Genomic DNA, 27,648 nt, shown 5'->3' with positions numbered 1-27,648 from the left:
GCCCTGTCCTGGTGCTGCCCTTAGACGCTTTACCAGACCATGCAATGCCATACCGTGTCGCAACATGCCATGCGACGCAAAGCAAAGTCAAGCAAAACGAGATACAAACAGAAGACAGAGAATAGAGAAAGAAAAAAAAGGTTCGTGGAGCAAAGCGAGAAATAGTAGACGTAGTAGGAGTAGTAGTAGAAGTAGAAGTAGTTGTGGTCGGTCAAGGGTATTTGAATGTCTTGTTGGTTTTCTTCTTCTGGACACCAGTAGAAATCTCGATTGTGCATCGCACAAGCTGCCCGCCTACTGGGGCCCACCACCACCAGCACACACCCAAATATCTTCTCCCGCATCGAAGTTCCCGAAGTAGTTAAATTTTCTGTCCGTTTTTCCGCCCTCCATCAACCCTTCATCACAAGGAGCCAAGGAATAGGAACCACAAAGTAACGATTTGTGATTGAAGAAGGTGACGAGCAAAAGGAGACAACGAGATGGAGGAGCAGCAGCAGCAGCAGCGATAACACTCCTCCGGTCCTCGGCTTCCGATTCGGTTATTTTACTGCTCGGTCTGGAAATAGTTCAACAGGACGTTGCGCTCCTGGCTCTCCTCGCCCCAGTCCCTAACCACGACGCAGCTGCAGTTGACCACCTTGCGGGCGTTGCCCTCTCGGTCCAGGACGCACAGACCCGCCCACTCGCCCAGCATCTTGCCGTCGGGGACCTTGATCAGCGGGATCTTGTGCTCGGAGCACAGGGCGACGACGAGCTTCTTGTAGGCTTCCTCCTCGCAGGCCTCGTTGAGGACGCACATGTGCGCTTGGCGACGGTCGAGCGCCTTGGATGCTTCGCGCAGGCCGCGAGCGAGGCCATCGTGAATGAGGGCGAGCTTGAGAACTCCTGCACACACGGGAATTAGCCCTCAGTTTTACAGCCATCATTTTTTCAAATTCTTCATTCCATTCTCTTGATCCCCTTCTTCTTCCTCGATTCCTCCCCATCCGTGAAACATGTCAAAAGCACGGCGTCGGGTGTCGTGCTTTGTATCTCTCCAGTCCTACCATATTTCTTTCTTCTTTCCCCCACCGATTGACCAAGATCGAAAAGAAAATGCCAGACACACACCTTTTAGAGCGTCGAGGACGGACATAGAACCAGAGGCGCCGGCATCACCAGAGACTTCGACCTCATCGGCCGCGGCGACTTCTTCGACGGGGGAAGTGGGCTCTTCTCCTTCCGACTAGGCAGACACAATCAACGTCAGTATTTTTGCATCCACAAGATGATCGTGCATAAGGAGAAGTAATAAAAGAAATCAACCCAGGTCCTCCATGCCCAAATCTTTGCCGTGTCCGTGACATCTCTTTCGTGAATCGGCGGAAACTCAAAAGTTCGGGCTTGGACACCTTGGACTGGGGGCGTTTGGCGGGAAAGATGGGGGAACATACCATATTGGCGATTCGTTACTTGTGTGCAAGTACTTGTCTATCAACAATTTGTCGGATGATCCTCAAAGAGTCAACTTGGGAAAGGAATGAATAGTATCATGCAAAAGGGAAAGGTCCGGAACTTTTTGCAGGTCGAAAATGCGAAATTACGGTGCGTGTCCCTCCAAGACTTTGCCAAGAAATTAGAATGTGGTCACGTGATTACAAAATCAGGGTGGCGTTCTCGTGTGTGGAACGATGTGACAAAGGTTATTAGTATTATGTGCCTCGTACTAACCTAGTCAAAAGAAAAGAAAACACCAGCGTGAAATGTCACCGGGAGCCCATTGTCATCTGCGATATTGATTTTGGACACAGCCTCCCATCATGCATATTGTGTTGTGCTCATGGACACAATTCCAAGTACGTAGCTACTACCATCTACTGTAGGCTCAAACAACGGCGAATTCATATCTTCATATGTCAACGAGTGGATTGCTAAAACCCCCGTGCTCTGCATCCAAAAACCGATCAAGACCATAAACATCAGAGTTCCGTTCTCGAAACAAATCCGCAAGTGGCCTACCAAGGCCAATCAATGCCTCAACTCTCTCAGTCGTCAATCATTAACCCCTTTCAATGAGTGTAGCCGGATCCGGTGCCATTAACAATGGGAGACGCGTGGGAGGTCAGGCCGTTTGTCAGTTGGCCTGACTTCACGTTTTTACCAAAGTCGGGGTATGCAGCAGCGCTCTGCGACGGAGATCCGCCGGTGTTATGCTGATGCAACGGAAGGACGCGAAGTGAGATAGGCTGTTTCCTGATTTTCAGGTTCTTCAGGTGCGGATGTCGGAAGAGCTGATCCTCGAAGTCGGAAAGCTGCGTTCAAGTTAGCCACCAAATCACGATTTTAGGCACAGAAAACACCACATACCTTGACCCAAAAAAGTTCCTCCATGGCAAAGAACTTTGGTCGCTCCTCTCGCTCGCGCTGAATCGCCATCTTGATTGTTGTATTGTACTGATTGGTTTCGAACTCGTATGACAGGTTATTCCTCGACACTTGCCAAAGACGTTGTCGTTCGTGTGGTGTGACCGGTCGTCTCTCTAGAGAAGTATAGCTTCGGAGATTCAAATCCTTGGTCGCAAGCAGTCCAGCAACTTGGAAATTTGGAATCCAGAGGTTGTCCCGGTCGGCGTCTGGAGTATTGGGATCGAGCTGTGCAGACTTGACAGTGTACAATGGCAGGAAAAGGTTCAACCAATGCTCACTTCTGGCCCTGGAATCGCCGGTGTCGACGAGTAGGGCGCATTGCCTAAGCAATGCTGGCAACGCCTCTCGCCTGCGCCGTTCAGCCTCGAGTCGCTCTTGGCGTTGTTGCTCTCGAAGCTGCTCTTCCTGTTTGCGTTGTCTTTCCTCGAGCTCACGCCTAATGCGCTCTTTCCGTGCCTCCTCTTCCTTCCGCCTGAGAGCAGCTTCCTCTTCAGCCTTTCGACGTTTTTCGGCCTCTTCCGCAAGTCTCCGTTCTTCCTCTGCCCTCTCAGCCGCAATTCTTTCTTCCTCACGCCTCCTGGCCTCTTCCAGTCGCCTTGCCTCCTCACGCTTTCTGATCTCTTCGAGTCGTCTTGCCTCTTCGCGCCGTCTAGCCTCTTCAAGTCGACGTGCCTCTTCAGCTCGTTTAGCTTCTTCGGCTCGCTTAGCTTCTTCCAGTCGTCTAGCTTCTTCGACTCGCTTGGCTTCTTCCAGTTGACGTGCCTCTTCGACTTGCTTGGCCTCTTCAAGTCGACGTGCTTCTTCGAGTCTGGCCTGTTCAAGGCGTTGTGCCTCTTCACGCCGTCTGGCCTCTTCAAGACGTCGGGTCTCTTCAAGCTGTTTGATCTCCTCAAGTCGCTTAGCTTCTTCGGCTTTACGGGCATTTTCTTCTCTCTGATGCTGAAGGTCTGTCTCAGAAGTGCCCCTCTCGACCGGCTCGGCTTTGATGGTTTCTCCAAGAGTCACCTTTGATTGAAAGCCTGCTCGGCCGGGAGGACCCGCCGATGCTACAGTTTCGATAGTGTCACTCGGTGTGTCTAGTCCAGGCCTGTGCTTGTCAATCTCCATGGCTTCCTTCGTATCTTCTTGGATAGCTGGCTGAGATCTGGCTTTCTCGCGTTTCGGACCAAATCCGTCATCCGATTTGCGGCCAAGTGTGGGAGAGGATGAGCCACGCTTGAGATTCTTCGGGCCAGGGCGGGTTTCTTCAGGACTGCTTTCGATGACGGTCCTTCGCTTCTTAGCAGTGCTGCGACCATTGTCAGCCTCCTCGATCACTGCTGGTCCTGGCGAAACGTGTTCCCGAGTTCGTTTGAGTACCGTGGCCGGTCGACTTTCCGGAGTAATGATGACTATGGTGTCTTCGTCATCTGATGAGGTACCGAAATTGCCCTTGCGGCTGCGGTGCTCTTTACCGGTAACAAGACGTCTTCGCCGATGCGTGACCTCGGAGTCCAGGTTAGGCGGTGGTGGCAGGTCGCTCTGGCTACGACGTTTGATATGACCTTTGCGCGACGCGTGTACCGACTGATCCTGATCAGAAGAGACAGCAATAGGTGAACCTCCGACATCTCGTTTCGAAACATGATGCTTCCGCCTGTCTTGTCCGTCTACAGAACCAAGGTCTCGATCCTTTTCTTTTTCAGCAAAATTAGGCAGCTTGCCCGCCAATTGTCTTTGCGTCAAGATCGGACTTGAGGAATTTTGCGAGTTATTGGAGTTCGGAGATTGTGAACGGCGATTGACACGACCTTTGGCCTTGTCTAGATCTCTAGTAAACCGCGTAGAGCTCACTCTTCGTTGTGTTGCGTGGTATTTGTCGTAGGCCGTCTTTAGAATCTCATACTCCTGCTCCCACCGTTCACCTCTCCGCTCGGCAGCGATCTCATAGTAGGTCTTCCCTTTAAGAATCCTCCTCGTAGGATTGAAACCTAGCTGCTCGACGAGAAGTTCGACAACTTCCGGATGCCCTCTGCCAATAGCTGCGAGCATCGGGGTGTTGTATCCAGGTCTCAGACTTCGAATTGGGTCAGGATCGGCTTCAGGATCACCCATCGCCAGAATCAGCTGCAAGACCTCTTCGTGCCCAGCTTTGGCGGCGGCTATCAAAGACTCCGTTTCGGCTTTTTGCAGGACGTTGAGGATACTTGCCACGCCTTGGACATCACCTTTCCCCGCCAACTTTTTCAGATTCTCCTGAGTATTTGCTTGCCAGAGAAGATCATTACGAGTGGATTCGCTGCGACCAGTTCTCCGCCTACCGTAGGCAGCAGGCGGACTTCTAGGTCCCATGAGGGGTGGTGAATCGCGGGGGCTAGCTGCAGAAGCTGCTCGCGAGGAATTCCCGTCTCGAGCCGTGTCGTTGTGCTCAGAAGATACTCGCCTATTGCTGGGTTTCTCTTTTGCGTCGGCAAGGAGCCGTCGGATCTGTTCATAGTTCTCGTCATCTTGAGGAACAAGTTCGTATGGTTCATCGCCCTTAGCGTTGCCCATTCGTGGATTCGCTCCGTATTCGAGAAGGAGTTTGACGACTTCAACGTGACCGTTCTCAACTGCATCAATAAGTGCGGTGTCTTTGTCGATGTTCCGTGTATCAATTTCGCACCCGTTCTCCAACAGGAACCTCACGATATCGACGTAGCCTTGGAGTGCGGCAATTTGGAGCGGAGTGTTTCCTGCATTGTCGGGTTGGTTGAGATCTTCTGGTCGTTCGGAAAATTTGATTTTCGCCGCTGCAAGATCGTTGTTACTGCATGCTCGTGACAGGAAGGTTCTACCATTCTTGTCTCGCCACTTGCGAGGGCCGGGGGCTTTGACCGGCGACATGGTATCATGCTCTGTAGACGAGAACTTGTGCAGGAGGACGGGTCGTGGCTGTCGAGGGGAGTCTGAGACGTCCGAAGAGGCCGAACGATCGCGCGTGTTATCTGCCGAACCACTTCGTCTGGTGTGAATCGAGGGAGGCCGCCCACGCTTTTTCCTCTCAACATCGCCAAGTGTCAACTGGGTCGATATCCCACGCCTATGTTCTCTTCTTTGTGGCCTTGGCGAAGGAGAGCGGTCTTGCGAAGAATGACGGGGATAAGTGGCAGATCTGGTTTCGCGGCGTTCTGACGAGGTCGGATCCACTCCGCCGCTACTGGTCTTTGTGCGATGTTTGCTTATCGGAGGCAGAATATCGCTTGGACGACGCCTGCGACTTTGGTTCTTGACTGGCTTTTCCCCGGCATCACGCACACTGATGATATCGTCCTCACGTTGAGGCCGCGCCTGCTTGGAATTTCGAGATGCGATATGGTCTGATAACTCTGAATCGCTATCTGGGGAATGCGGAGGTATTCGGGGCGATGATAAAGGCGAGCTGCGACGACTGGAGACGGAAAAGGCGGGATCATCCTGCGCATCATCAATGCTACGCTTGCGCTTTCTGGAATTGTTGTCATTTTCGGTCGCAGTGGCCCCAACAGCCAAATCTCCATCTTTAAGCCTGGTAACACTTGCCGATCCTGTGACGGACGTGTGGTTGGTGATGGTCCTTTGCTTCTCTGGTGACTGAATCAATGTCTCTGCCTCTGAATCACCATCCGCATCTGCCTCAGCCGCAGCACCAGCCATGACTTGGTCAATGCTGGCTCTAACTGGCGCAGAAATCGAGGTCATTTCTCTGAGCTTCGAATCCGTGGCAGGTGCAGTGGTCGATCCAGCACTAGTAGCCTCGTTGGCGGTCTTCTGGAGAGCGGCATTTCGAGACTCTTTGGAGCCGACTGCATCAGTCATAACGATGATCGTCTCCTCTTCATTCTCGCTCTGAGAGATGTCGTTGGCCGTTTTGGACGGGGAGAATGGGTGTTGCGGATGGAGGAGGTTGGGATAGAGAGTATCGACGGACACCGGCGGTGAAGGGTGACAGAGGTGGTCGGGCGGGCGGGCGATAACGTTTTCAAGCCGTGTATGGATGCTGGCGTGCGGGAGGGAGTTCGGACACGGTGCAGGGAGATGAAGCGTCTTCTTTGGGTGGGCGTTTTGATGGGTTCACCACATTGTGAAGCACAGAAACACAAGCCCAAAGAGACGGGGGAGACGAAACTCGATTTCGACTCCAAGCCTTGGTGGCTCGCAGATCCTGTTCACGTGAGCTGAAATGCCCCAGGCGCACTGGCGCACTGGCGCACTGGGGGGGGCTCAAATTGGAATTGGTGAGCTCCCCCACTCCTTGTTCCAGGCTCTGCAACATGCTTGTTTGCCTCTGGGTAGGTGGTAGGCAACCGTGGTGGTGGCCCCAACCCCCCCAACTAGAAACAAGGACACTTTATCTCAGGGCTCCCAGCCAACCAGTCGGGGGTGTCCCTGGCAAAACCATCCGGCGCCCAACGGATCTTTTCTGATCAAGAGCCCAATTTCCATCTCCTCTCGAACCAGATTTCATCGTTTGGACCACTAAACATCCACTACGATCACTCAGACGCACGAGTAGTATTATTTCAGCTCTCCACCCACCTCTCCTTCTGTCCTTCTGCACAGACTTCCCCCGAGCGGGCCGGTGCTCCCAGACTCGCCTGTTCCACGTCCTGTATGACCGCTGTTTCTTATCTGCGATTGCCAGCGAGCGCGCGAAAAACGATGGCAAAGGGCAACATTGGCGCGGCTTTGAATCTTCCTGCATGAATTGCGAGGTCTGGACATGATTCCCACTGTGAGCCAGCCAGACACAGACAGTCAAGAGACCCTGCATGATGCAGACTTCATCAGTCATTCAGGCGATCAAAGCCTTCTATCTCCTCAGCAGTCTAGCCATCCTCATCATCCGCCTGATCCCTGCACTCAAAGATCGATTCCTCGCATATGGACCGCGTGCGGGAGACCAAGATCACAGTAGTGGGAAGGGCAAATCTACAAAGAAGAATGAGCCTTGGGTAGGAGCGAGATTTCTCGACTACGTTGCTACTTTCACTGTCCCTCATGCATGGTTCACTCACTTCTATGTCCTATCCATCACATGCTCACTAGCCAGTCTGTTCACTTTTCACCACTATGCGGAAACGATCAAGAACCCGAACATGGACATCCCTTTTTGCTGTTCGGTATTGATGCTACTTCAAGGTTGTCGACGACTGATTGAGTGTCTCGTCCTTGCCCAACCAAGCAATTCACGGATGTGGATAGGTCACTATGTCCTCGGCATGGTATTTTATGTGGTCACGAACCTCGCCATCTGGGTGGAGCATCTCGACATCGACTTCAATCAAGCCCAGAGAACCGAAGCAGGCAGGGATCAGGGAACTGTTTTATGGACGGCCAAAACTTTGATATGGACATTCCTCTTCTTCTGGGCCAGTGACCGACAGAATCTCTATCACCGCTACCTGTCAGACCTGAAGAAATACACCTTGCCAGAGAAACATGCCTTCCGATGGATCGTAGCGCCACATTACACTGCCGAGTGTCTGATATACCTCAGCCTCTCCTTCCTAGACGCGCCATTTCGAGAAGTCCTTTCCCAGCACCATGGTCACAGTCAGAAACCAGCAATAGCATCCATCAACTGGACGCTCTTCTGCGCTCTTGTCTTTGTCGCGGTGAACCTAGGTGTGACGGCCGATGGGACAAAGAAGTGGCTTCGGACAAAATTTCCTGACAGGGCGTGGGAGGTCATTAAGAGATGGAGAATGATCCCCCCGGTTTATTAATATCACGGGACCAGAGCGAGACACAGTTTCACTGGCACGATGGAGGCCCCCCAGACGCAACAATGGGGACGACCGGGAATGAAAAGTAAGTACGAAGAGGATCGATGGCCAGAAGAGTTGATTCGTCCAGTCCGTCGTGAACAACGGTGGTTAGAACCCCGGGGAATCATATCTGCGTGGTCACGGGTTGATAGCAAGATTCATTACAACGGTCGCCCCATCAACATCTCTGAACTGTTGCTGTATGTATGTCCTCGAGTCGACGCTAGTGACAAGCACGTCACTCAAAGGGCTTCAACCCATAACACCCAGTCTCGGCGATGATTCCGACCATCAGATCCCTACGGTAGATTTCAAGCAAGCCCTTGGTCATCATCATCCGCCAGCAAGGACGGCAACATGCCAGTGCCAGTGCATGTTCCGCCCGGCGAATCTTCAGAGTAATTCTCGTCCTAATTCCCCAGAATTTCTTCGATCGATCAAGTTCAATGGACATGTCCGTTGTTATGGTAGTCATGAGCTGAGCATATAGAGCTCGGGGTGAGTGTTGCGTTATCACCTCATCTTCTGTGCTGTCTAGGCCTTGCTGGCAGCATCACTCTTCTGGCCAGATTTGTCACCGTCACCAGCGCTATCAGTGTCCTTTTCAGCCTTGTTGTTGTTGTTGCTATTGCCGCCTTTTTCTGCTCCCGCGTCTTTACCCCCATCCTTATCTCTCGCTTTACTCTTGTCGTCCGCATCATCCTCGTCCTCGTCCTCCTCTTCCTCAACGCCTTTCACGGCTCTCTTCACCTCCTCCCTAAACCTCCGCCTTTCCTCTTTGTTCTTCTCCCTCTTCTCCTCTCGTTCCTCCTCCCGCTCCTCTTCCCTCTTCTTCCGCTCTTCGTAGATATCTTCGATCCACTTGGGTAGCTCGTCCAACGCTTTCTCTGGGTCCTTTTTGTTGATGAGAAGGTAGTCTTGAAGGTCGGCAGGCGAAAAATCGCCTTCGGGGATCAGCGAGGCGAATTTCTGCGCGAGACCACGCAGGCGGGTGGTTTCCATGTCGTCTGGCAGTTCAAAACCACGCTTTTCAGCCTCGCTGTCAGATGAAGGCGCTGGAGCAGTCATCGAGTCCGTGAATGCTCCAGCTCCCTCCTCAGTTTCCCTCAAACTTGCGCCGTTCGGTAAATCCAGATACATTCTCAAAAATATCTCCTCTGCTTGCTTTTTACTTGCATTGCTAAAGCCCACCCTCACGCTGATTCGGCCGGCTCGCACGAGGGCGTCGTCAAGTTCGTTCGGTTTGTTGGTCGTCCTTTACAATCGCAGTCAGCAAAGTTGTCACACAAGAGAATATTGCCACAGCTTGAGTAAGCGGAAACAAAAAATTGTGCTCTGGGATGGCATGTTGCTTGTTTCTGCTGTTTCAATACTGAAGGTGACAAGAGAAGACTTACATGATCAAAACATGGCCCTCAGGCGCGGCAACACCATCGATCGCATTCAGCAGCCCACTCAGCGTGACGCGTGAGGCAGAGCCACTGTCTTCGTCATTGTCGACATCGTAATCCTCAGGGTCACGAGGAGGCATTCTCCCACGTCGACTGTTCCAATTTCGAGATGATACAGTGGACTTCCCTCCTTTTCTATTCAGACCTGCAGTATCGATATCTTCTAACAGTAAGAGAGACCGACCAGGGAGCTGATTGAGGAGTGAAATCAAATCCGAGTCTGTCAAGTCGTTATCCAGTAGCGAAAGATTATACACGTCGAGGTTGAAATTCGAAGCGAGCGCAAGTGCGAATGAAGTCTTGCCGACCCCGGGTGGACCATGGAAAAGATATCCTCGTCGGTAAGGGATACCGTGGTTGGCGTAGAAATTCATGGTTGCCTCGTCCATGTACTCGGCCATGTCTGCGATGATCTGGACTTTTTGCTCCGCATCTAATATCACGGTGTCGAGTGCTCTCCGGGGTTTCGAAGTGACACGACTCCATGTCTGGCCTCCTCTATACGGCCTTCGAATAATGGTCAATGCGCGCTCTTTGGCTTTGTTCAGGTAGTAGACATGCTCGATAAGGTCCTTGATGGGTTGCGTCGAGCGACCCAGGCAGGATATGGAGATGATTTCCATCCTTTTGTACCGATTGCCGTAGTAGGTGTGGCCGTCACCGTACTTGCGACTACAAAAAAAGAGCTTGCCCTTGTGAACGAACAATTGCAAGCCCTGGCCTTGCTCGTACTTTATCTTGGGAGTTTCATTAGCCCGCCTCGTCTCTTCGACATCTGGGTCGAGACGCCGGTTTCTCCGTCGACCTGCCTCCTGGGAGTTGCCGGACACGGCGGTCAAGACCTGATCCGCACGGAGGGTTTTCCGCTCTGACAGGTAGGTAGTTAGGTAGCTGAAGAGGTCTTCGTCGGACGAAATGTTGATGGTGGCAACGATAACAGAGGAGAACTGAGACCATAGTGATTTGAACCGAGCGATGGGGCCAAAGTAGTAGAGGGCCAGGAGAAGTCCAAAGAAGCGGAAGAAGGTCGGGTGTTTGTCTAACAATGGTCGTGCTCCAGGGACGAACGAAGTGATGATGTATTCGGGAAGGTCGACAAGGCTGCTGCTACCCGCAACGACAGTTTTCTTTACCCGTTGGAGATTCATCTTTGGAGCAGGCGATGTTGTTTGTCAGAGACAGACAATCGATGGACCTGGCGGTGTCCGGCAGGTGATATGTAAAGTCAATGTCTCACAAAGTGAATGCAAAATGAAAGGACCCCATGCGGTGAAGCCGTGCAGCAGATTTGTGAGGCGACAAGGCAAGGCGTTGGTCAGCTGAAAAATCAGTCAAAACGTGATCACTTTCTGCCTGCTCCAGACCTGCAACTACCGACTCTATTGAATGGATCGTTCTCGTCGATGGGCTGACGATCTGTATAGACTAGTCTGTCCCGTCATATACATCTGGCTGCCCTCCAGCGTTGGGCATTTTCGCCTGTCACCGTTTGTGTGCCGCCTGAGCCAGTGGAGCACAATCAGGATGCATGAGTGGGCGCAGGCAGCAGAGTACAAGACAAGGATCTTAAAGTCGCTGATTGGACAATAAAATGAGATCCCTGTTGTCGTCAGGCACAGGTGAGGAGCAGGGCACCCAGGCATCCGGGATACAAACAAGATCGACCGCCATATCTCCAGGAAGGTGGCGAGGGACACGGCTGGATCATCATGCAAGGACAATGTATGGCACCCATATGGTAGGGGGGCTCATCAGCCTTGTCAAGCTCTTACGCCTCTAGGCTGCCTGGACGGGATCTTGTAAGGCCTCGAATCTGTAGATCCTTTTCTACATGCCATGTGGCTGAAGAAAAGAAAGGACTAGGATGGCAAACGTGATGCGGGAACCACGGATATGATACTGCAATAGCAAACGACGCCGAACCCACGCACATTGCCTGGCAGATACCTCTATGATGTGTGTGTTTTGCCACTCACTCTTCGATCCTCCGTGCATCTTCTGCTATAGATCTTTCGATCCCTCTCTCTTTCTCTTCCTGAGGTAATATCCCTTCCTGTAGTGTATAGCTTCATCTTCTCTTCATCTCATTGAACCTGGATCGCAGCTCTCACTCTGTTTCGTGCCGAACATTGACATGCTGGACGCTCGGAGGTGATCTGGCGAGCAAGAAACAACCGGGAGAGTAGGATACAACCCGTGGGAGATGGGTGTGATTATGATGGGGAGAAGAGTGCAAACGCGGTGTTATGGGAATCGTACACAGAAGGATGGACGTTGAGGCTGTCTTTCTCCTAAACAAACAAATACGAAGGTACCAAGTACTCGATGGTCGATGGGGCTTTCGAGAAGATTGACGTCATCTGATCAAAACAGCTTTGAGCCTTTATTCATTTCCCTCTCAAGCCTCTGCACCCGTCATCGCCTCTGCCTCCAACCTTGCCTCTATTGTTGCCAGTATTCAAATTGTGGACACATCTTCATCTTGAGAGTTGTCTGAAAAGGTCATGTTGGGTCTAAGCTGACATTTCCACCGTCCTCCACCCACAAGTCCTTCCTCTTTCCTCAATACCATGCCCGCGGTGCATCGTAACGGCCGGGCTGTTGCAGCGCAAGAGAAACCAGATCAGTCACAGCAAATGACACATACATCCATGCACTCTACACGGCAGAGGCCTTCGGCCTACCTCCTCCTCGTTTATCCTGTTGTCCTCGCACTGGGCTCTCTCTTCGCCTTCCTCTCCCCAGTTGCCAGTCCTCCCCCCGCCGAATCACTCGCTCCAGGAATCACATCCGACCTCAACGTTCCGCACTTCCATTCGACGAACTACTTTGCCGGCAAGCGCAACATAATCAACGTATATTTTGTGAAGTTCGGTTGGTTCTGGACCACCCTTGCCTTTCTACTGCTCCAAATCGCTACCCGACCGCCGCCAGCTAGTGCACTGAAACACTACGCACAGTCGACTTTACGCTATGGTCTGGTTACCATTTCATGGTTTCTAACAACGCAATGGTGTTTTGGTCCTGCGCTTGTCGATCGAAGTTTCACCATCACTGGCGGTCACTGTGAGCCTCAACTGATCAACACCACTGGACTGAAAGACGCACTTGACATGACCATGATTGCATCAGGCCCGGCATGTAAAGCTGCAGGTGGAGCATGGCGCGGTGGACATGACATATCAGGCCACGTATTCATGCTGGCGCTTTCCTCGGCCTTTCTGCTGTACGAGATATACATCGCAGACCGGGACTCTGCGCATCCGTCCGTTTCGCCTCGAGCCGCTGCGGCATTGGCTCATGATATGACCGAGGAGGAACGCAAAGCAGTAGGGGGGTGGGAGTCAGAGTCAGTGGCGATGGTGCGAATATGGTCGAGATATTTTCTGTATGCGGTGGTTGTGCTTGACTTTTGGATGCTGATGATGACGGCGATTTGGTTTCATACGTGGACCGAGAAACTGAGTGGGCTGCTCATTGCAGCGGGAACGATATGGGGGACGTACTTCACGGGTGATTTCCTCCCACAGTGGAGGGAGATCGTGGGTGGAATATGACACGAGATGCTGTGAATGCACATACAATTATGTCTGAAACGATGAATACGAGGTGTCTATTCCCACCATGACGAACCGCCTTTGACTACCCTACCATACAATTGCCGGAGTTGGATCGACTATAGCCTGGCGGTGATAGACCCGCGCCGCGCAACATCTTGATGGATCCGAGCAGAGCAATCCCCCTTTGGCCACTCTAATCCAAGAGGTTAGCCTCTTCTCTCCGTCATTTCTTGAATTCTGATGGTGACGAGTTCATAAGGCTGCCGTCTAGAATCAGAACCAGAGCCCCATAGCTAGAGACGATGCATGACCGGTAAATACAGGTGTCTATCGACAGGATTGGGTATGTGCATGTATAGATACAAATACAAATACAAATACGAATACAAAATACGACAACGGAAAACCCGCACCTGAAAACATCGACGGACGCAAGCGGTATATCTCTGTCCAGGGAGACACTAGACATGTGGCTAATGGAAACCACGGCGAACATCCGGTGATTCAGAACAGACGGAGAAGGAGGACTAAGGTTTACTCTCGATATACACACATATATAAAATATATCATCTTGCAACATGGTTCTTTCTTTGATTGTCCCGAAACTCGCATCAACCTTCTTTTTGTGCTCTTCACCCTCGCATGATCTCGTGGGATAAATCCATCCAAAAAGTATTCTCAAAAAAGAAAAGAAAAGAAAAGACAAGGCGGACGAGATTGCCTCCATGTCGTATTGTCCCAGTTCCCATCCTTACACACGATCCAATTTGGCCAGTTTCTTCCTTTGCTCCTCGCGCTCTGCTTCCTTCTTGGCCCTCTCCTCGGCATTCAGCCTCCCGGTCTCCTCATCACGCTCGTCGTCGCTGAACTCATCGTCATCGTCGTCGCCGGTTAGTTGGAAATACTCTTCTGCTTCGTCGGCCGTCGGAGCCGAAGGACCCTTTTGCATAGCCCCGGGCCTCCTCTTCCTCGCCTGGCCTACCACGAGGGTCAAGACGACAACCTCGACCACCGCCAAGGCGATACAAAGTGAGATAACCGGCCAGCCGTAATGTCGCAGCATTAGGCCTGTGACGACGTTGATGATTCCGACAGGGAAGAGTATTCGGCCCAAAATGACGTGGACAGTGCTCATCCAGGTCTTGCGACCGCCAGTTGCGATGAAGACGACGTGGTGTCTCCAGCCCAAAACGAGCTGGACAGCCAAAGCGCAGACAATGAGAATGCCAGCATACTGGTGAGGAATGGAGATGGAGCGCGAATTCACGAAGCCGATCAGCGCACCGATCGACACCGAGATAGAGGACAGAGCGTTGACGGTCCAGTGGTAGTTGAACGCCGTCCCTGCAGCGCTCGTGCGAGGAGAGCGGAGTAGATAGACTGCCAAGGGATAGCCGACGAGGAAAGGCATGGTCAAGAGGAAGCCGTGGAGGTGCCTGTTATTGGAAAATGAATAGTCAGTGGGGGTGTTTAGGGGAGAAGATTTGTGTTCTGGGAGACGGCTCCAAAGCAGTAAAACAGTCGAGGGGATATACATACCACATTAATGACCGGATGTTCCACTGCTTGGCCGACTTGACGGGCTGTTCAACCTTACTACCATCGTCTGTGCTAGGTGCGGAAGTATCGCTTTCGGGCTTCGCATCTGTGGCAGGCTCTTCTGGTACAACTTCTTTCGAATCGCCTTCACCACTTGCATTGTCACCTCCGTCTGTGCTGCCACCACCATTCTGGGCGGCGATGATCTCATCACCTTTCTGCAACTCCTCCTCGGTCGGCGGATTGGGCTCTGCAGTCTCGCTGATTCCAGAATGGTCATTCAATTCGTTGATGTCGCCAAAGAATGCAACGTCGCTCCTCGCATTCAAGAGGTCCACCCACAAGAAGCCAAATCCAAGACCAAACTGGTGCATGTCGATGGCCCTGTCGACGGAAAAGTCGCCTTCAAAGTCTTGTTTAAAGTTGGAACTCCAGATCATAGCTTGTTTCGTCGTGTCATTGTGAACTCCAAGTTCGGCGGCGGTCCATCGGTCGTACCCACGGACGATGAAATCCGCGATGCCCAAATGCGAGGGTTTCGCTTGCATTTGTTCCGAGTACCATTCACCGGTGTAATCCTCGAAATGGGCCGTCACAATTTCAACCTCGGGGACCACGCCGCTGTAGAAATCCTTCATCTCGTCTGTAGGCCGGGGAGGGTGATGGCCGTCCACAGTTCTCACGGTCAAAGTCATGCCTTTATCCTCGGAGTTCGGGTCGCCGTAGATGATGAACATCAGAGCGCCTTTCATCCGCGGAGCCAATCCTAGAGATGCCCAGCCCTTGTTGGAGGATCCGTACCGGAACATCCACATGCGAACATAGAGGTCGGATTGTTGCGTGGTTTCGTTGAAGTAGTTCACCATACTGAATGCCTGGTCCGCGCGACCGGATTGGCCGGTGTGCTTGACGAATTGAAGAGGTCGGAAAGCAATTGTGAGGGTGCTGAAAAGTAATATGACCAGCATGGTCGGCAACGACCACAAAGGTCCCTGCATCTTGACAATCCTGAGCCGAAGCCTAAGATTCTGCGTTGCACGAGGAGGTGGAAGATGATGAATGCAATGCCCAGGTTATACAAAATAATCGAATCGTGGTCAAAACGCCAATGTCGAAGTACTAACACGCTCAAAAACCCCCTGTTCGCGTCTTGTTCGAGTACGGTCGGGAGTGGGAGTGAATAGGGGTCTTTCTCGGTGACCCACTCGTCAGAATACCTCCGAGTGCTCCGGTCAGGCAAGACAATTCGCTATTAGTAACAATTCGTCCCCCTTTTTCCCTTTGTACGGATTCCGTTCGAAGACACTGGAGGGCAAGGAACGAGTCTCTGCCTGTAGACCGGCGGAAAGTAGCGAAAAGATTGATGAGGATTAACGAGCGATACTGAAGGGAAGGGGAAGAGAGCGATGATTGAGATAAGGAAAACGTGGAAAGTGAAGTTGAAGATTGCGCATGTTGCACAATGAATGGGGTGAGTGGACGAGGGACGATGGAGATGAGACCGTTGGCTAAGAAAAGACGCACTAAGCTGCTTTGGGATCTTGGCATCGACGGGGGAATTAAAGCTGGGTGTCCTGCGCCATCCAGGGGGCTGCCATTGTAAATCACGCCGACTTGACTCGCGCTCATGCTCATGCTCATTATTGTATCATACAACACATCTTGTTGGTGGTATGATCTTGTGTTCAATAACCCCCAGTTCCTGCTGAACTCGAGGCCGTATTCGCAGCTCTGCCAAACACATCTATATCGACGCGCCTCCTTCTCTGTTGACGCGACTTGCAAGTATCCCTCTATTTCTATGCAAACAGTGGGAACGAGCTAGCGACCCGCAAGTGAGCTTGGGGCATGTATCAAAGTCACAGCGGACATATGATCTCCCTCGACGCCCACCTCCACGCAACCAGCCCTCTATGACTTCACAATGACTCTCTTCTCAATCGGCTCGAACGTCTTTTCCTGCGGTCCACCAGTGGGTTTGCCGAACACCAGCTGAGCCTTGAGTATCCATTCCTTGGGAATATCAAAGGTTGATTCAAGGTCCGCGATGATGCCGGGGTGAAAGTTGAAGTGTTGGAGGTTGGCACCCAGACCCTCAGCCTCGAGGGCAGTCCAGACTGCAAGGAGCGAGATTAGTACCATTATGTGGCTGGAGCAAATGCAGACGGTGGGTGCTATGATGCAGGTTTGGCTTACCGATGAATTGATGGATACCGGTGGAATGATCAGACCCTGTGAAAAGCATGTTGTCAGCACACGGTTCCATACCCCGCGACCCCCCTTGGAATGGTTGTGAGTGCTCTTACATTCAGTAAGCTTGGGCTTAACCATGGGATTCTTCTCTGCCAGAGCGTCCAAAGCCGTTTGGTCTTCATACCACAAGACCGTTCCATAGCTGTCCTTCCACCCAGCGATGCGGCTATTCATATACCCGCGCATCCCTTCGTCCAGGGGTACCTGATCCATGTGCTTCTTGACAATTTCCCAGACCTTGTCGTGGTTCTCCTTGAAGAGCACTACCGCACGGGCCGACTGCACGTTGTATGTCGAGGGAGCCCATGTGACGGCGAACTTGACAATCTCCTCGATTTTGGAGTCTGGGATGGTGGACTCTTTGGAGAGAGAGTAGATGGAGCGACGGCCCTTGACGAGCTCGAAGAAGTTGTCGAGGTTGCCCATGGTTGGTGATGCCTCTTCCTTGGATGGGTTGTGGAATGTGTCGAAGAGTGAAGCTGGCAGCGGAGACAGTCAAGGCAGAAGTCGTGAGGGTGTTGAAAGAAGAAAACAACAAAACTTTCCAATGGATGGTGACCCAGGGACCCTTTTATCCTTTGGGAGCCTTACCTTTTGGACCGGCCCAACTAACGAGAGGCAGATCGCGAGATCACGCAACAGGCGCCGGCTCCGGACCATGAGGAATAACACTACATATCGCATTAACAATCAAGAGCAGCCTAACGTCTCGGTCCGGCCGTCGACCTTATCTGCCCATGACCGGCAAAAGGGTCCTTGTGTCCTGACTCCCCCAATGGGCGGGGAGCGGAGCCCCTCCCTACTTTGCTGCGTGATGGAAAGGTAGGGTACGAGTACGTCGATGACACGTTCCTGGGAAGACGCGGGATTGCGCACGCACACGAGAGAATCTGGTCGAAAAGGAATCCGCCTCGACGAAAGGCGGTGGTGCAGAAGGAGTTTGAGAGTCTGTTTGGAGGGGTGGTTATGGTGGGGAGGGGGGAGGAGAGAGTTGATCCACCCAACTTCACTACCCTTGTTCAATGCGGTTGCTGATCCAATCCAAGTAGCTACTGATGAGTCTCTTACCTACGACACTGGCCCTTGTTTTGCTGCGGCTAGCCAATTCCCAGCAGTGGTGGCGCCAGTGGCACCGAACATGGGAAGGTTATGCATTTACTAATGCAAGGGCAACCTCACGAAGAGGTGACAAGTGGACGGGGTGGACAGCGAGGAGATGCGCACACCGATGACTCGGCCGACAAGCAAAAAGGAAGAAAAGCCTCCTGATAGAGCGAGTGGAGGTTTTGCTCGCATAATATCTAATCATAAGACGGACAAGTGTCCATAGTTTCGACTAGCTAGTCTAGCTCTATCTAGCTAAGATCCCGTACTCACTACATACCTACTTACTCGGACGAGTAGGTACCTCCTTGGAGGTATACCTACCAGCACTTGTTCCTGTTCTTAGTCTTGTCCTTCTGAGATGATCGTAGTGGGTGGAAACCCCTCGTATTCTGCGGCCGCCGCTAACCGCGCAAGGCGTTAGGGTACGAGGGGTTTCCGTGGAAAGGTAGGTGGACAAACATTCAGACCGCTACAAGTATTCAATCCCATAACCCGTACGTACATACATACATACATACATACATCCCTCCAAGCACCTCGTACCTGTACAAGTATCCGCATGGATAGTACAAGGACTTGTATCTCCGTATGTACTCGGTCCTGCGCATAGAATCCTCCAGAAGGGGCAGATAGCTCACGGACATTTTTTACTTTTTACCTTTGTGTTGGTTCTACCCATCGATCTATAGCTATGTACAGAGTTAAAGACACAACACGAGATCCACTTGTGACATGTATGTGTACACCTAGGTAGCAAGTACTCGGTACACAGCCGAGAACAGGCGTTACGAGCGGCAAGGAAATCGAATCACACAAGACACAAACTTTTGTGGCGACGCCCAAGGAAAGGTTCGGTGTGTCTTCTCACACAGGTTCTATCGGGCGAGAAATCCAGACGTCACGTGGTTACCACTACATCGACAATTCTGGCCAGCATCGCAGATTGTCTGACGAATTCGCAGTGTTCAAGGACGTTCGTCTTGGTCAGCCGGTGGAGACACGCGGAATATATCGACTTGCCAAGGCAATGAGTGTGAAAACGTGTTTTGGGAGAATTTGGGATCAGGCGCTATATACAAAACTCCAACCCAAAATTGCAAAATCCTCTTGACTGATCATTCTCGACGGCACAAGACGGAACTTGAATCATGTTGACTTCGTTCGATCGTAAGCTGCTGGCTTCGAATAGTTATTCTCTGATAATATCTTGGAAAAAACGCTCAATCTTTGGCACAGGCGACGGCGGAAAGCTGTAAGTGTATTTCTATCGCATCTTCCGGGGCTTGAAGCGGCAGTAGAAGTCGTTCTCTTTGACGAACCAAGCTATTCTGAAGTCAGCACCAACGAGACACGAGATAGATCTTGACCAGACTCACCGTTGTGAAGTTTCCAGTCTCGGTTCGGGTCGTCAAGACGTATCTGAATCGGAGACCATGTCAGCCTTGTGATCTCGCGCATTGTAAAGCGTCAAAACTGTGTCAAACTCACCTCGAATCGACGCAGGAAAGCTGGAACCAACTTGTACAACTCCAGCAAACTGATGTTCTTTCCGATACATGTTCGGGAGCCAGCCCCGAACTGGAACAGATTGCCATTCATCTCCTTCAGCTGCTCCTTTCCGACATCGAGCCATCTCTCGGGAATGAAGCTGTCGACCTGCGAGCCAAAAACATCCTCGCGTTTGTGGATGACCCACGCATTGCAACCGACAATCGTACCCCCAGGAACAAAATGGCCGTCAATTTCAATCCCCTGCGGCGGCGTGATTCTTTCAAGAGGCAGTCCTGCAGCCGGGTGCATTCTGAATGTTTCTTTGATGCATGCGTCAAGGTAAGGGAGTTGTTGGGACTCGGCCCACGTGATCGTACCACTGGGTCTGTCCTCAATCCGCCCTTCCTCGACAGCTTCGTTCAATTCTTGCATCAGTTTTTCATAGCACCGAGGGTTGCGGACCAGATAGTAAAACGCAGCCGCCAGAGTGATGGCTGTGGTCTCGGATCCAGCAAACGCCATCGACACAGCCATGGTCAGAACCCTCTGGTCGGTCATGAATTCCGGCCGGTCTTTTTGCGCCTTCAGGAACATGGACAGAAGATCTGGCTTCTCCGTTCCCTTTTCAATGCCCTGCGCCTCCATTTCCGCGAGCCTCTCCTGCATTCGTTGAACAGCAAATGTCGCGACTGGAAACGCAAAGAGCTTGAATCCAAGTCGGTCAAGCAAGAGGACCAGGGGATTCTTCAGAAACAGTAGGTCTAGCCAGGGCATTTGCCCAACCTAAGGATATGTTAGCTTGGGCGCGCCGCAATTGGGCAGTGAGACACTCACCGGTGCTACGTAAGAGAAGAGCCGCCCGAGGTATGCAATCATACCGTCGACATCCTCATTTCTCTCTATGAAGCCATGTCGCTTGCTGTATGTGATGTACCCAATAACCTGGCTCACAGTCAGAAGCAGATATGCCGAATCGATCACAGCGACTTACGTCGAAAGCAAAGTATTGAAGCCACAGTGCAAAATCGCACACCTTGTCTGGCCTGGCAAAGATTTTCTCCGTCTGGTCCAAAAAGACCTCGATACATTGGGTAACGCCGGGCTCATACTGGACCAGTTGGCTCATTGCGAATGCATTGTTCACGGATCTGCGAAGATTTGCATGATACGACTCATCAGTCGTGGAGAAAAGCGAAGGCAGACGTTTGCCCTTGCTGACGCCCATTTGCACCGGGTAGAATCCAGACTGGAGAAAGCGGTTAGTGGGCTGTTGGAGGCGGATCGCAGAATTGGCAATACCTTGACGAAGCCCTTGTTCAGGCCATAAATGGTCTTCAAAGCCTTTGGGTTTGAGAATGAGAGGGCATTGGGTCCAAGCCTCACGACATCTCCATGCTGGCGATGTAATTTGAGGTGTGTAATATCTGGTCGTCGCCCAAGGACATCGAAGAACCTCCACCAATCCGTAAACCTCGCCAATACCGGTCCAGGATATTTGTTGAGGCCATGGTTGAAGTAGTTGCTCAGTAGATAGCCCACCACAACGACGGCCAGGGCTATGGGCCAGTTGTTGACAATGGCCGGTAGGATGGATTCAATCATGTTCACGCAATATCGCTGAGCAAAGAGTAAAGATGCGGCTCAATGGGTCTGAAGGCTTCACGACAATAGTTCTCTACCTTGATCAGAGGAAAGCAGGAAAAGTCGAGACGATTTTAGCGAGGACATGTAAGTTCTTTCAACACCATGAACGTTCAAGCGGCATCCCCGAAACCGAGACATGATTCCGTCACACTGAGCTCCAAGATCCATCCGATCTTAGAGAGTGCTGATTCTGGACAAAGTCAAGTGGCTAATTGAGCTTCGGCAGTTCTGTTTTGCACGAGGGGGGCATCGAACGGGCCCTACACCAAGTGTAGCATCTCCCGAACGCAAGGCCAGCGAATCGACAGCTCGCCAGTGGTCATGGTCTGGTCAGGGTTCGTCGACCAGTCGTGTCCAGAAGCAGCCATGGGAGCCACGGCATATGCTTTAAAGGATGCCCTCCGGGACATCAAAAGCCAGTCAAAGGGGAGGCTGTGGCGAGCAAGAAAGGCAAGTCTGGGGTCCAGCTGGACAGTTCGGCTCAAGGCGGCAATCAATGTGGGGTGTGGCGCACATGCCCGACTCTGAGATTCAGCGGGTGGAAAGAGGGAAATGGACTTGTCGAGGGCTTGTTGGTAGCTAGCATCAGTGGCATCTCAGAGTGGTGGTAAGCAGCGTAAGATAGTCGAAGGGGCGGGAACGATGAATCTGGCTGGTCGGCGCAGTTGAGGTTCGGCAGATGATGTGGAGGTGCAACTGCCGACTGCGTCTCCGTCCTTGTGCCATTCCAGCTGCGCAATTCTACCTCTGGACCCAACGCTGACAGAACTGCCTGCCTCATATCAATCGTCCTGATGCCGAAACTGTCAACTGCCGACAAGTTCCCGAGGCGACCAGAAGCGGGATATTTTTGATCGTCGGATCGCCGTTGCTGATGGTGATGAGAATGGAGACCCGAGAGATACATGGGACACGTACCTCGCCAGACTCACCCAAGGTAAAACAATAGACAGCTGATACGACCACCAGAAGACAACAGAGGCATTATTCAAACGACTTGCTTCCCTTCCTGTTTTCCGGCAGTTGTGCTGTCAGCCTAAACCGTCGGGAAACATACAACACTCCCTACAATCTCAAGAGGTGGACGGTGGTTACACAGAAAGTACTCGTACTACGAAACAAGGCACGACGATGATAAAGGATCAAGTGAAATCCCATTCTGAATGCAACAGCATTTGGAGGAACGAGGAAGGATAATTCCTATCTTACACGAATTCCAAGCTAGCCAGATGGAACTGCTCGAGATGGTAGAACAAAATCCCTCCTTCTCCATTGATCCGTCTGCTGCTCAAATGCGCTTTTTGGTGTGGATTCATTGCCATTTGGTCAAAACAAAACCCGATCTTTCTCGTTGCAAATGCTTTGCTCTCTGCCTCCGAAGTCGCCAGTACAGTAGTTTGACGCGATCGAGTCAACGAGTGTTGGCCTTCGCATAGTACAAAAGTCGGTGGGTGAGGTTTCCATGTCGAAGAGAATGGTGGGGTGGTGGGCTCGCACGCTGGATGATTCGAGGGTTGGACGATAGCGACGATCGACTTATTTCCCTCCCAAGCTTGGGAAAGCAGATTCGTCGTCGACAGCCACGGTGGGAGCATCGCCGCGGCCACCGCGGGCACGTCCACGGAACTCGCCACGATCGCCACCACGATCGCCGCCGCGTCCTCGTCCACGCCCGCCGCGGAACTCTCCACGGTCTCCTCCTCGTCCTCGCCCGGCTCCACGCCCGCCGCGACCACGGGATTCACGTGGCTGCTCCTTGAAGCTGTAGTCAATGTCGAGGAACTCTTTCTTTTGCGCACGTTCGCGTTCACGCTTGCCTTTCTCCTCGCCCTTGAAGTAGTCCTCGTCCTCGACTCTGGTGAGTTCTTTCGCGCCAGTCCATTTCTTGTTCTCCTTCTGGCCTTCGTTGGGTTTACGGGCCTCCTTGAGACCGAGGCCCTCCAACTTCTTAGCAGCTTGCTCAGCCAGGTAGTCGGCATATGACTTGTGGTGATCCTGGGCCTCTTCGGCCTCCTCTGCCGCATTGGGGTCTGGAACAGCCTCGCCACCCTCAGGAATGGTGGTTTGTTCTGCGTTTTCGTTCCACGCTGGGTTCTGGGCACCAGCATCCCATCCAGCTTGCTTTTCTTCTTCTTTTGCCAAGGCTTCTCCGGCCTTTTCGTCGGCCCACTCGCCATCGCCGGTGTTTTCACCCCATCCATGTCCCTCTTGTTTTGGGTGGTTGCTGGTCTTTGGTCAGCTTGGGGAAAAGAGACACGTGCTTCAGCGCACTTACGCTATGCCAGTGCGGCTGTGGCGATCACCACCTCGACGAGGGCCACGTGGACCGCGACCATAGCGTTGCACACCTGGGCCTCGATCGCGGCCAGGACGGTTGCCATAGCCATCCTCACCACCGCCCTCGGTGGGTTGATCACGGTTGTAGCCCCTGCCCGTAGCTCTGTTGCGGAAAGCTTGATGGAGAGTCAGTGTTTTGTAATTATTTTCCTTTCAATTGATGAGTTGTGTATACCTGCTTCATTATCGTTGAAACCACCTCCACGATGGCCACCTCGGCCGCGGGTAGCTATGTTTGCACGTTCGGTTGTTGCAGCTGGAGCCTCTTTGGGCGCTTCGCGTTTACCATGACGAGCGACTGGCTTGTCAATGGCCTTTGTAGGTGGCTCAGGTTCGCGGTCAGAATCCTGGTCCGAGGTATTCCCTAAATCATCAAAATCAATCGCGTGAAAACCAATGGCGCAGGCAGAGACTCATACCCAACAGCTCGTAGAGGTTCTAGAGAGATTCAAGTCAGCGATTGAACGACGGTTGTGATGGGTAAGCGGGAAGCTCATTTTCAGCTGATGCTCACCTTGCTCTTGACGTCCGCCATGACGTTTCCTCTCGAGCGCCTTCCGTGAAGGCTTCCTGTTAATGAAACCCCAACTTGAGATGAAGGAGGGTGAGACGCCCGACCAAGACAACGTCCTCGACTACCACGTAGAAGGACCTTGTCAAGTCGAGATGGAGTTGAGTCTGATTGAGCAGTGGTGGAATTCAATCCTGAACCTCGGACGCAGAGCGAAATCATCATGCGCAGATTTCGCAACAGACCAGTTAGCACGCTAACCACATTTGGACGTGTCTTGGCATTTCTTAGGGCTAGGGCATGATTCTTGGTTGGCAACGGAGCAAACTGGCTGCTGGCTGCCCGTGGGGTAAGGAATTGAGCAACAAGCCAGTAGAGCAAGCATTATGGATTTAATTTCACGTTGGTGCAAGAGGTATCTACAAATAAACAGCAGACTTGCCGTAATCATCAATTTGCGTGTGGCTCAGAAACAGAAACTTGGGCATACACGCAAAACTCCTGTCACTTCAGCCTCAGACCCCTCCAGCTGGGGTAAGGCAAATACACCGTCGCTAATGCCCATTTTGAGAGTGCTCATAAAGTCTCATGCTCGGATAACAATGTGAAATGCATTTCGTGGTAAAATATCCCACATTTTCACCTTCTTGAGTGTGTAGGTGGATAGGGGTAAGGATTAGGAAAATGCATGCTGGCAGTCAGTCCGAAGGGGTCAGCGTCCAGCATTGGGTCGTATGGATCAATCATGCCGCCGCCGCCGTCACTAGCCGCGCTAGTGGTCGTCGGAGGCGAGGCTTGCATGCCCATGGACATGCCTGCTGTCGTGGTCGTAGGTGGTAGGCGAAAGTTGGGGATGAAGCTATCTGTATCGACGTCGTCGGCATCTATATCGTCCATGATACTAGCTTGCGCATCGTACTCCTGCTCTGTACTCACGGAATCAGTCTAGGACGAACAAAGCTCCACATGCAGAAGAGGGGGGTAAAGGAACGGGTCAGCTTGCCGAGTTGAGTGTAGTGTTTCTGGAACGAGGCTGGATAGTAGCTCTCATGTTGACTGCGTGGAGGATAAGCTTGTGTTGTACTGGGCCCAGACATGGCATGTCCTTGATGCCTAGACTGCGCAAGAAACGAGCTGCGATGCGGCGGCGGTAAGGTTCGGCCCTGCAGCTGCTGTTGAGGTTGCTGAGTGGCCATCTCCATCGCGGGTGAGGTCATCCCACCTGGTAATGCAAAACCAGGTGATCTTGCTGTCGAGGGTGAGGAGTGTTGTGAGGGAGGGGTGGGCTGTGCTGTGGGTGAGCCTGCGAAATTTCGTTTGCCCCCAACAAGGGGAGGAGGATTTACAGTCTGGATTGGAGGTGCCATTGTTGTTCGCGGTCTCGTTTGGTGCCTGCTGAGCATGGCCTTTTGCATCGGCGACGCTTGCCCTGTCATGGGAGGGGCGCGATGTGGTCGAAGGGTTGGACTCCCTTTGAGCGCCAGCTCGGCCTGGACATCGATGCCTGGCAGGAATGAGTCAAAAGATTGGACTTTCACGCGCAAAGGGTAGAGCAACATGTACCTTTCTCGAGCAGAATCCGTTCCAGTAACGAATTCTTGTACCGCAACATTAGACACTCATCGGCGGCTGCACGGTGGCTCTGTTGCAGATTCTGGAGCGTTTCCTCATGGTGCTGAATAGTGGTCTCGAGTTGTTTGATATACTCAGTCCGTCGTTCGCGGAAAGCCGCTTGCGCTTGCCGATTCCGTTGTTTGCGTTCCTCTGAGGTCGCATAAATCTGTGCGATCAGGTGAGTCCAGCGGCCCAGTCTCCATTCTCGTCATGCACTTACAGGTTTGCGACCTCCCTTGCGCTTTGGCGCAGGAGCAGGCTCCTTGGACGAATGAACCTCGTCGCCTCCTGCCTCGTCTGTCGGCTCCGGGGTCGAGGCTGAACAGGAAGAATATCGGTCACCACTCGACTCCCGTTTTGGCACCACAGCGTCGGGTAGGGTGACGTCGGTGTCTGCGACAGAGCCCATTCCTTCTCCACGCAATCAACCGAGTCTAATGCAATGTTCCTGGCATAAGCGCCGATAAGGGGACTGATTGTCGAGATACGCGACCGGGGTAAACAACAATACACGCGCGCGTCGTAAGGCGAGCTGATATCTAACACGTAAAACAGACAGATAGTTGACAACAAGAAACAGAGATAAGAGACGAAGGTGCAATGAACAGCCCGGAGATGGAACGGAAGTGAGGTAATGAAATGAGCTAACAGATTTTTCACGGAAGGGAGGAGCAGGGCGGGATGGTGTGGGAGGCAAAAGCAGGGCTTATGAAAATCGATGCAAAAAACAATCCCAGAGTGGCAGTTCCGGTCTTGTTTTCCCGTGGGTCGCGCCCTTGTGAACCCCAACTCAACTAAATCAAGCCATGAAATGTGTGAGCTTCGGGCTGGCACCAAAGCAAAAAAGCTGGGGTGGACCACATCCGAGATGGCAGAGAATGCTCAAACAGGTAAGTTTGTTGGAACTAGAAGGTGAGGAGAACCAGACTTGCCAGACGATCGTTGCGCCATCCCCTTCTCTAATGAGGCGGTCAGTCTGGGCAGGTGGATAGCACGGAAAATATTCCAGCGCTATAGGTTGACCTCAAAAGTAGGCGAGGCAGGGGAATTACTCGTGCTTGGTAGGGATGCCATGTTTTCTCCTCCAGAGAGGGTCTCCCACGAGAACAGAAAAGTTTTTTCTGGTTGTCAAAGCCGCGGAGGAGAATGGAAACGGAGAGGTGAAGCAAGGAGTGGGATTGGAGCGAAGCCTGCCACGCACCACGTGGGAAAAAATTTTCACGCCGTGGAATTCCATGCGCGGAAACCAATGACAGGAGAGACTTGCGCAAACTGTGCCCTAAAGAAGTCTAGCGGAAGTCGCTAGTCATATAACAGGGAAAGTGAAACAAGGCTGATCCAACGTCAGGCGAGCGCCGGGCTGCGTCAGATGAGCCTAATTCAACCAACTGGAGGGCCAGGCAAGCCTGGCAGCCCAACCTTCCAGCTTCCGGGGTCCCTGAGAACCTGCCCTAGGTGTCCCTAGCTTGCTTCCCCCGCTTTTCCAGTGTCGTCTTTCTCCGTGGACCTAGACTGCATCCAGAGAAGGGTAGATGGCCTCCGTAAAGCTCACAGCAGCCAAGATGGCCTCAGCTCGAACCTCAACCAGCGTTGCCAGCATCACTTCTGGACCCTTTCTCGAATCTTGAGTTGACACTTCTGCACACCCTCAGGGGCTATCAGATCTGCGATTGCACTCATCCAAGCCTCAGGCGTCATTCACCGCCACCTGCACACATGACTTGTTGGGGGGGGGGGGGGGGGGGGGGCGGAACGAGGTAGACCAAGGTTAACCACCGGCAAATCACATGGCCGATGCGTCGTCAACCCGAGCTTCCGAGCTTTTTGACTGCTCCCTTCCAGAGGACATATGTACCGAGTTAGTCTAAAGTGGCAGGAGGTGGTGTTGAATATGCGGGGTTTTGGGCGTAGCCATGTGTGCTTGTGCGTGAAAGGGTATGAGAGAATCCCGATGCATATCCAG

General features: G+C 52.4%; 9 protein-coding genes across 9 annotated transcripts; 2 read left to right on the top strand and 7 right to left on the bottom strand.

The window, feature by feature from the left end:
* Positions 1–547: 547 nt before the first annotated feature.
* AYO20_10076 (hypothetical protein) lies at positions 548–6,225 on the bottom strand (the record flags this gene model as incomplete). Its single annotated transcript, XM_022648339.1, has 4 exons — positions 548–888; positions 1,114–1,228; positions 2,136–2,294; positions 2,350–6,225. The coding sequence occupies 4 exons, from the start codon at positions 6,223–6,225 to the stop codon at positions 548–550; spliced, it is 4,491 nt and encodes a 1,496-aa protein (XP_022495696.1).
* Positions 6,226–7,181: 956 nt separating this feature from the next.
* Positions 7,182–8,135, top strand: AYO20_10075 (hypothetical protein; the record flags this gene model as incomplete). The annotated part of the gene is made up of 1 exon (XM_022648338.1): positions 7,182–8,135. One exon carries the CDS (start codon positions 7,182–7,184, stop codon positions 8,133–8,135), a length of 954 nt encoding a protein of 317 aa, XP_022495695.1.
* Positions 8,136–8,711: 576 nt separating this feature from the next.
* Positions 8,712–10,776, bottom strand: AYO20_10074 (hypothetical protein; the record flags this gene model as incomplete). Its single annotated transcript, XM_022648337.1, has 3 exons — positions 8,712–9,432; positions 9,575–10,300; positions 10,361–10,776. The coding sequence occupies 3 exons, from the start codon at positions 10,774–10,776 to the stop codon at positions 8,712–8,714; spliced, it is 1,863 nt and encodes a 620-aa protein (XP_022495694.1).
* A 1,422-nt stretch (positions 10,777–12,198) lies between these two features.
* AYO20_10073 (hypothetical protein) lies at positions 12,199–13,185 on the top strand (the record flags this gene model as incomplete). The annotated part of the gene is made up of 1 exon (XM_022648336.1): positions 12,199–13,185. The coding sequence occupies one exon, from the start codon at positions 12,199–12,201 to the stop codon at positions 13,183–13,185; it is 987 nt and encodes a 328-aa protein (XP_022495693.1).
* A 755-nt stretch (positions 13,186–13,940) lies between these two features.
* On the bottom strand, positions 13,941–15,726 carry AYO20_10072 (hypothetical protein; the record flags this gene model as incomplete). Its single annotated transcript, XM_022648335.1, has 2 exons — positions 13,941–14,625; positions 14,729–15,726. 2 exons carry the CDS (start codon positions 15,724–15,726, stop codon positions 13,941–13,943), a joined length of 1,683 nt encoding a protein of 560 aa, XP_022495692.1.
* A 913-nt stretch (positions 15,727–16,639) lies between these two features.
* On the bottom strand, positions 16,640–17,407 carry AYO20_10071 (hypothetical protein; the record flags this gene model as incomplete). The annotated part of the gene is made up of 3 exons (XM_022648334.1): positions 16,640–16,845; positions 16,925–16,960; positions 17,035–17,407. The coding sequence occupies 3 exons, from the start codon at positions 17,405–17,407 to the stop codon at positions 16,640–16,642; spliced, it is 615 nt and encodes a 204-aa protein (XP_022495691.1).
* Positions 17,408–19,352: 1,945 nt separating this feature from the next.
* AYO20_10070 (hypothetical protein) lies at positions 19,353–21,181 on the bottom strand (the record flags this gene model as incomplete). Its single annotated transcript, XM_022648333.1, has 6 exons — positions 19,353–19,411; positions 19,465–19,507; positions 19,577–20,362; positions 20,414–20,521; positions 20,571–20,825; positions 20,879–21,181. The coding sequence occupies 6 exons, from the start codon at positions 21,179–21,181 to the stop codon at positions 19,353–19,355; spliced, it is 1,554 nt and encodes a 517-aa protein (XP_022495690.1).
* Positions 21,182–22,759: 1,578 nt separating this feature from the next.
* On the bottom strand, positions 22,760–24,095 carry AYO20_10069 (hypothetical protein; the record flags this gene model as incomplete). Its single annotated transcript, XM_022648332.1, has 5 exons — positions 22,760–23,447; positions 23,499–23,676; positions 23,736–23,924; positions 23,980–23,998; positions 24,075–24,095. The coding sequence occupies 5 exons, from the start codon at positions 24,093–24,095 to the stop codon at positions 22,760–22,762; spliced, it is 1,095 nt and encodes a 364-aa protein (XP_022495689.1).
* A 615-nt stretch (positions 24,096–24,710) lies between these two features.
* On the bottom strand, positions 24,711–26,094 carry AYO20_10068 (hypothetical protein; the record flags this gene model as incomplete). The annotated part of the gene is made up of 4 exons (XM_022648331.1): positions 24,711–24,997; positions 25,063–25,575; positions 25,635–25,851; positions 25,906–26,094. 4 exons carry the CDS (start codon positions 26,092–26,094, stop codon positions 24,711–24,713), a joined length of 1,206 nt encoding a protein of 401 aa, XP_022495688.1.
* Positions 26,095–27,648: the final 1,554 nt, after the last annotated feature.

This window comes from Fonsecaea nubica (genome assembly GCF_001646965.1).
Source record: "Fonsecaea nubica strain CBS 269.64 chromosome Unknown Scaff102, whole genome shotgun sequence".
NCBI lineage: Eukaryota > Fungi > Ascomycota > Eurotiomycetes > Chaetothyriales > Herpotrichiellaceae > Fonsecaea > Fonsecaea nubica.
Note: the sequence above shows the minus strand (reverse complement) of the source record. Positions and strands in the feature narration are given on the sequence as shown.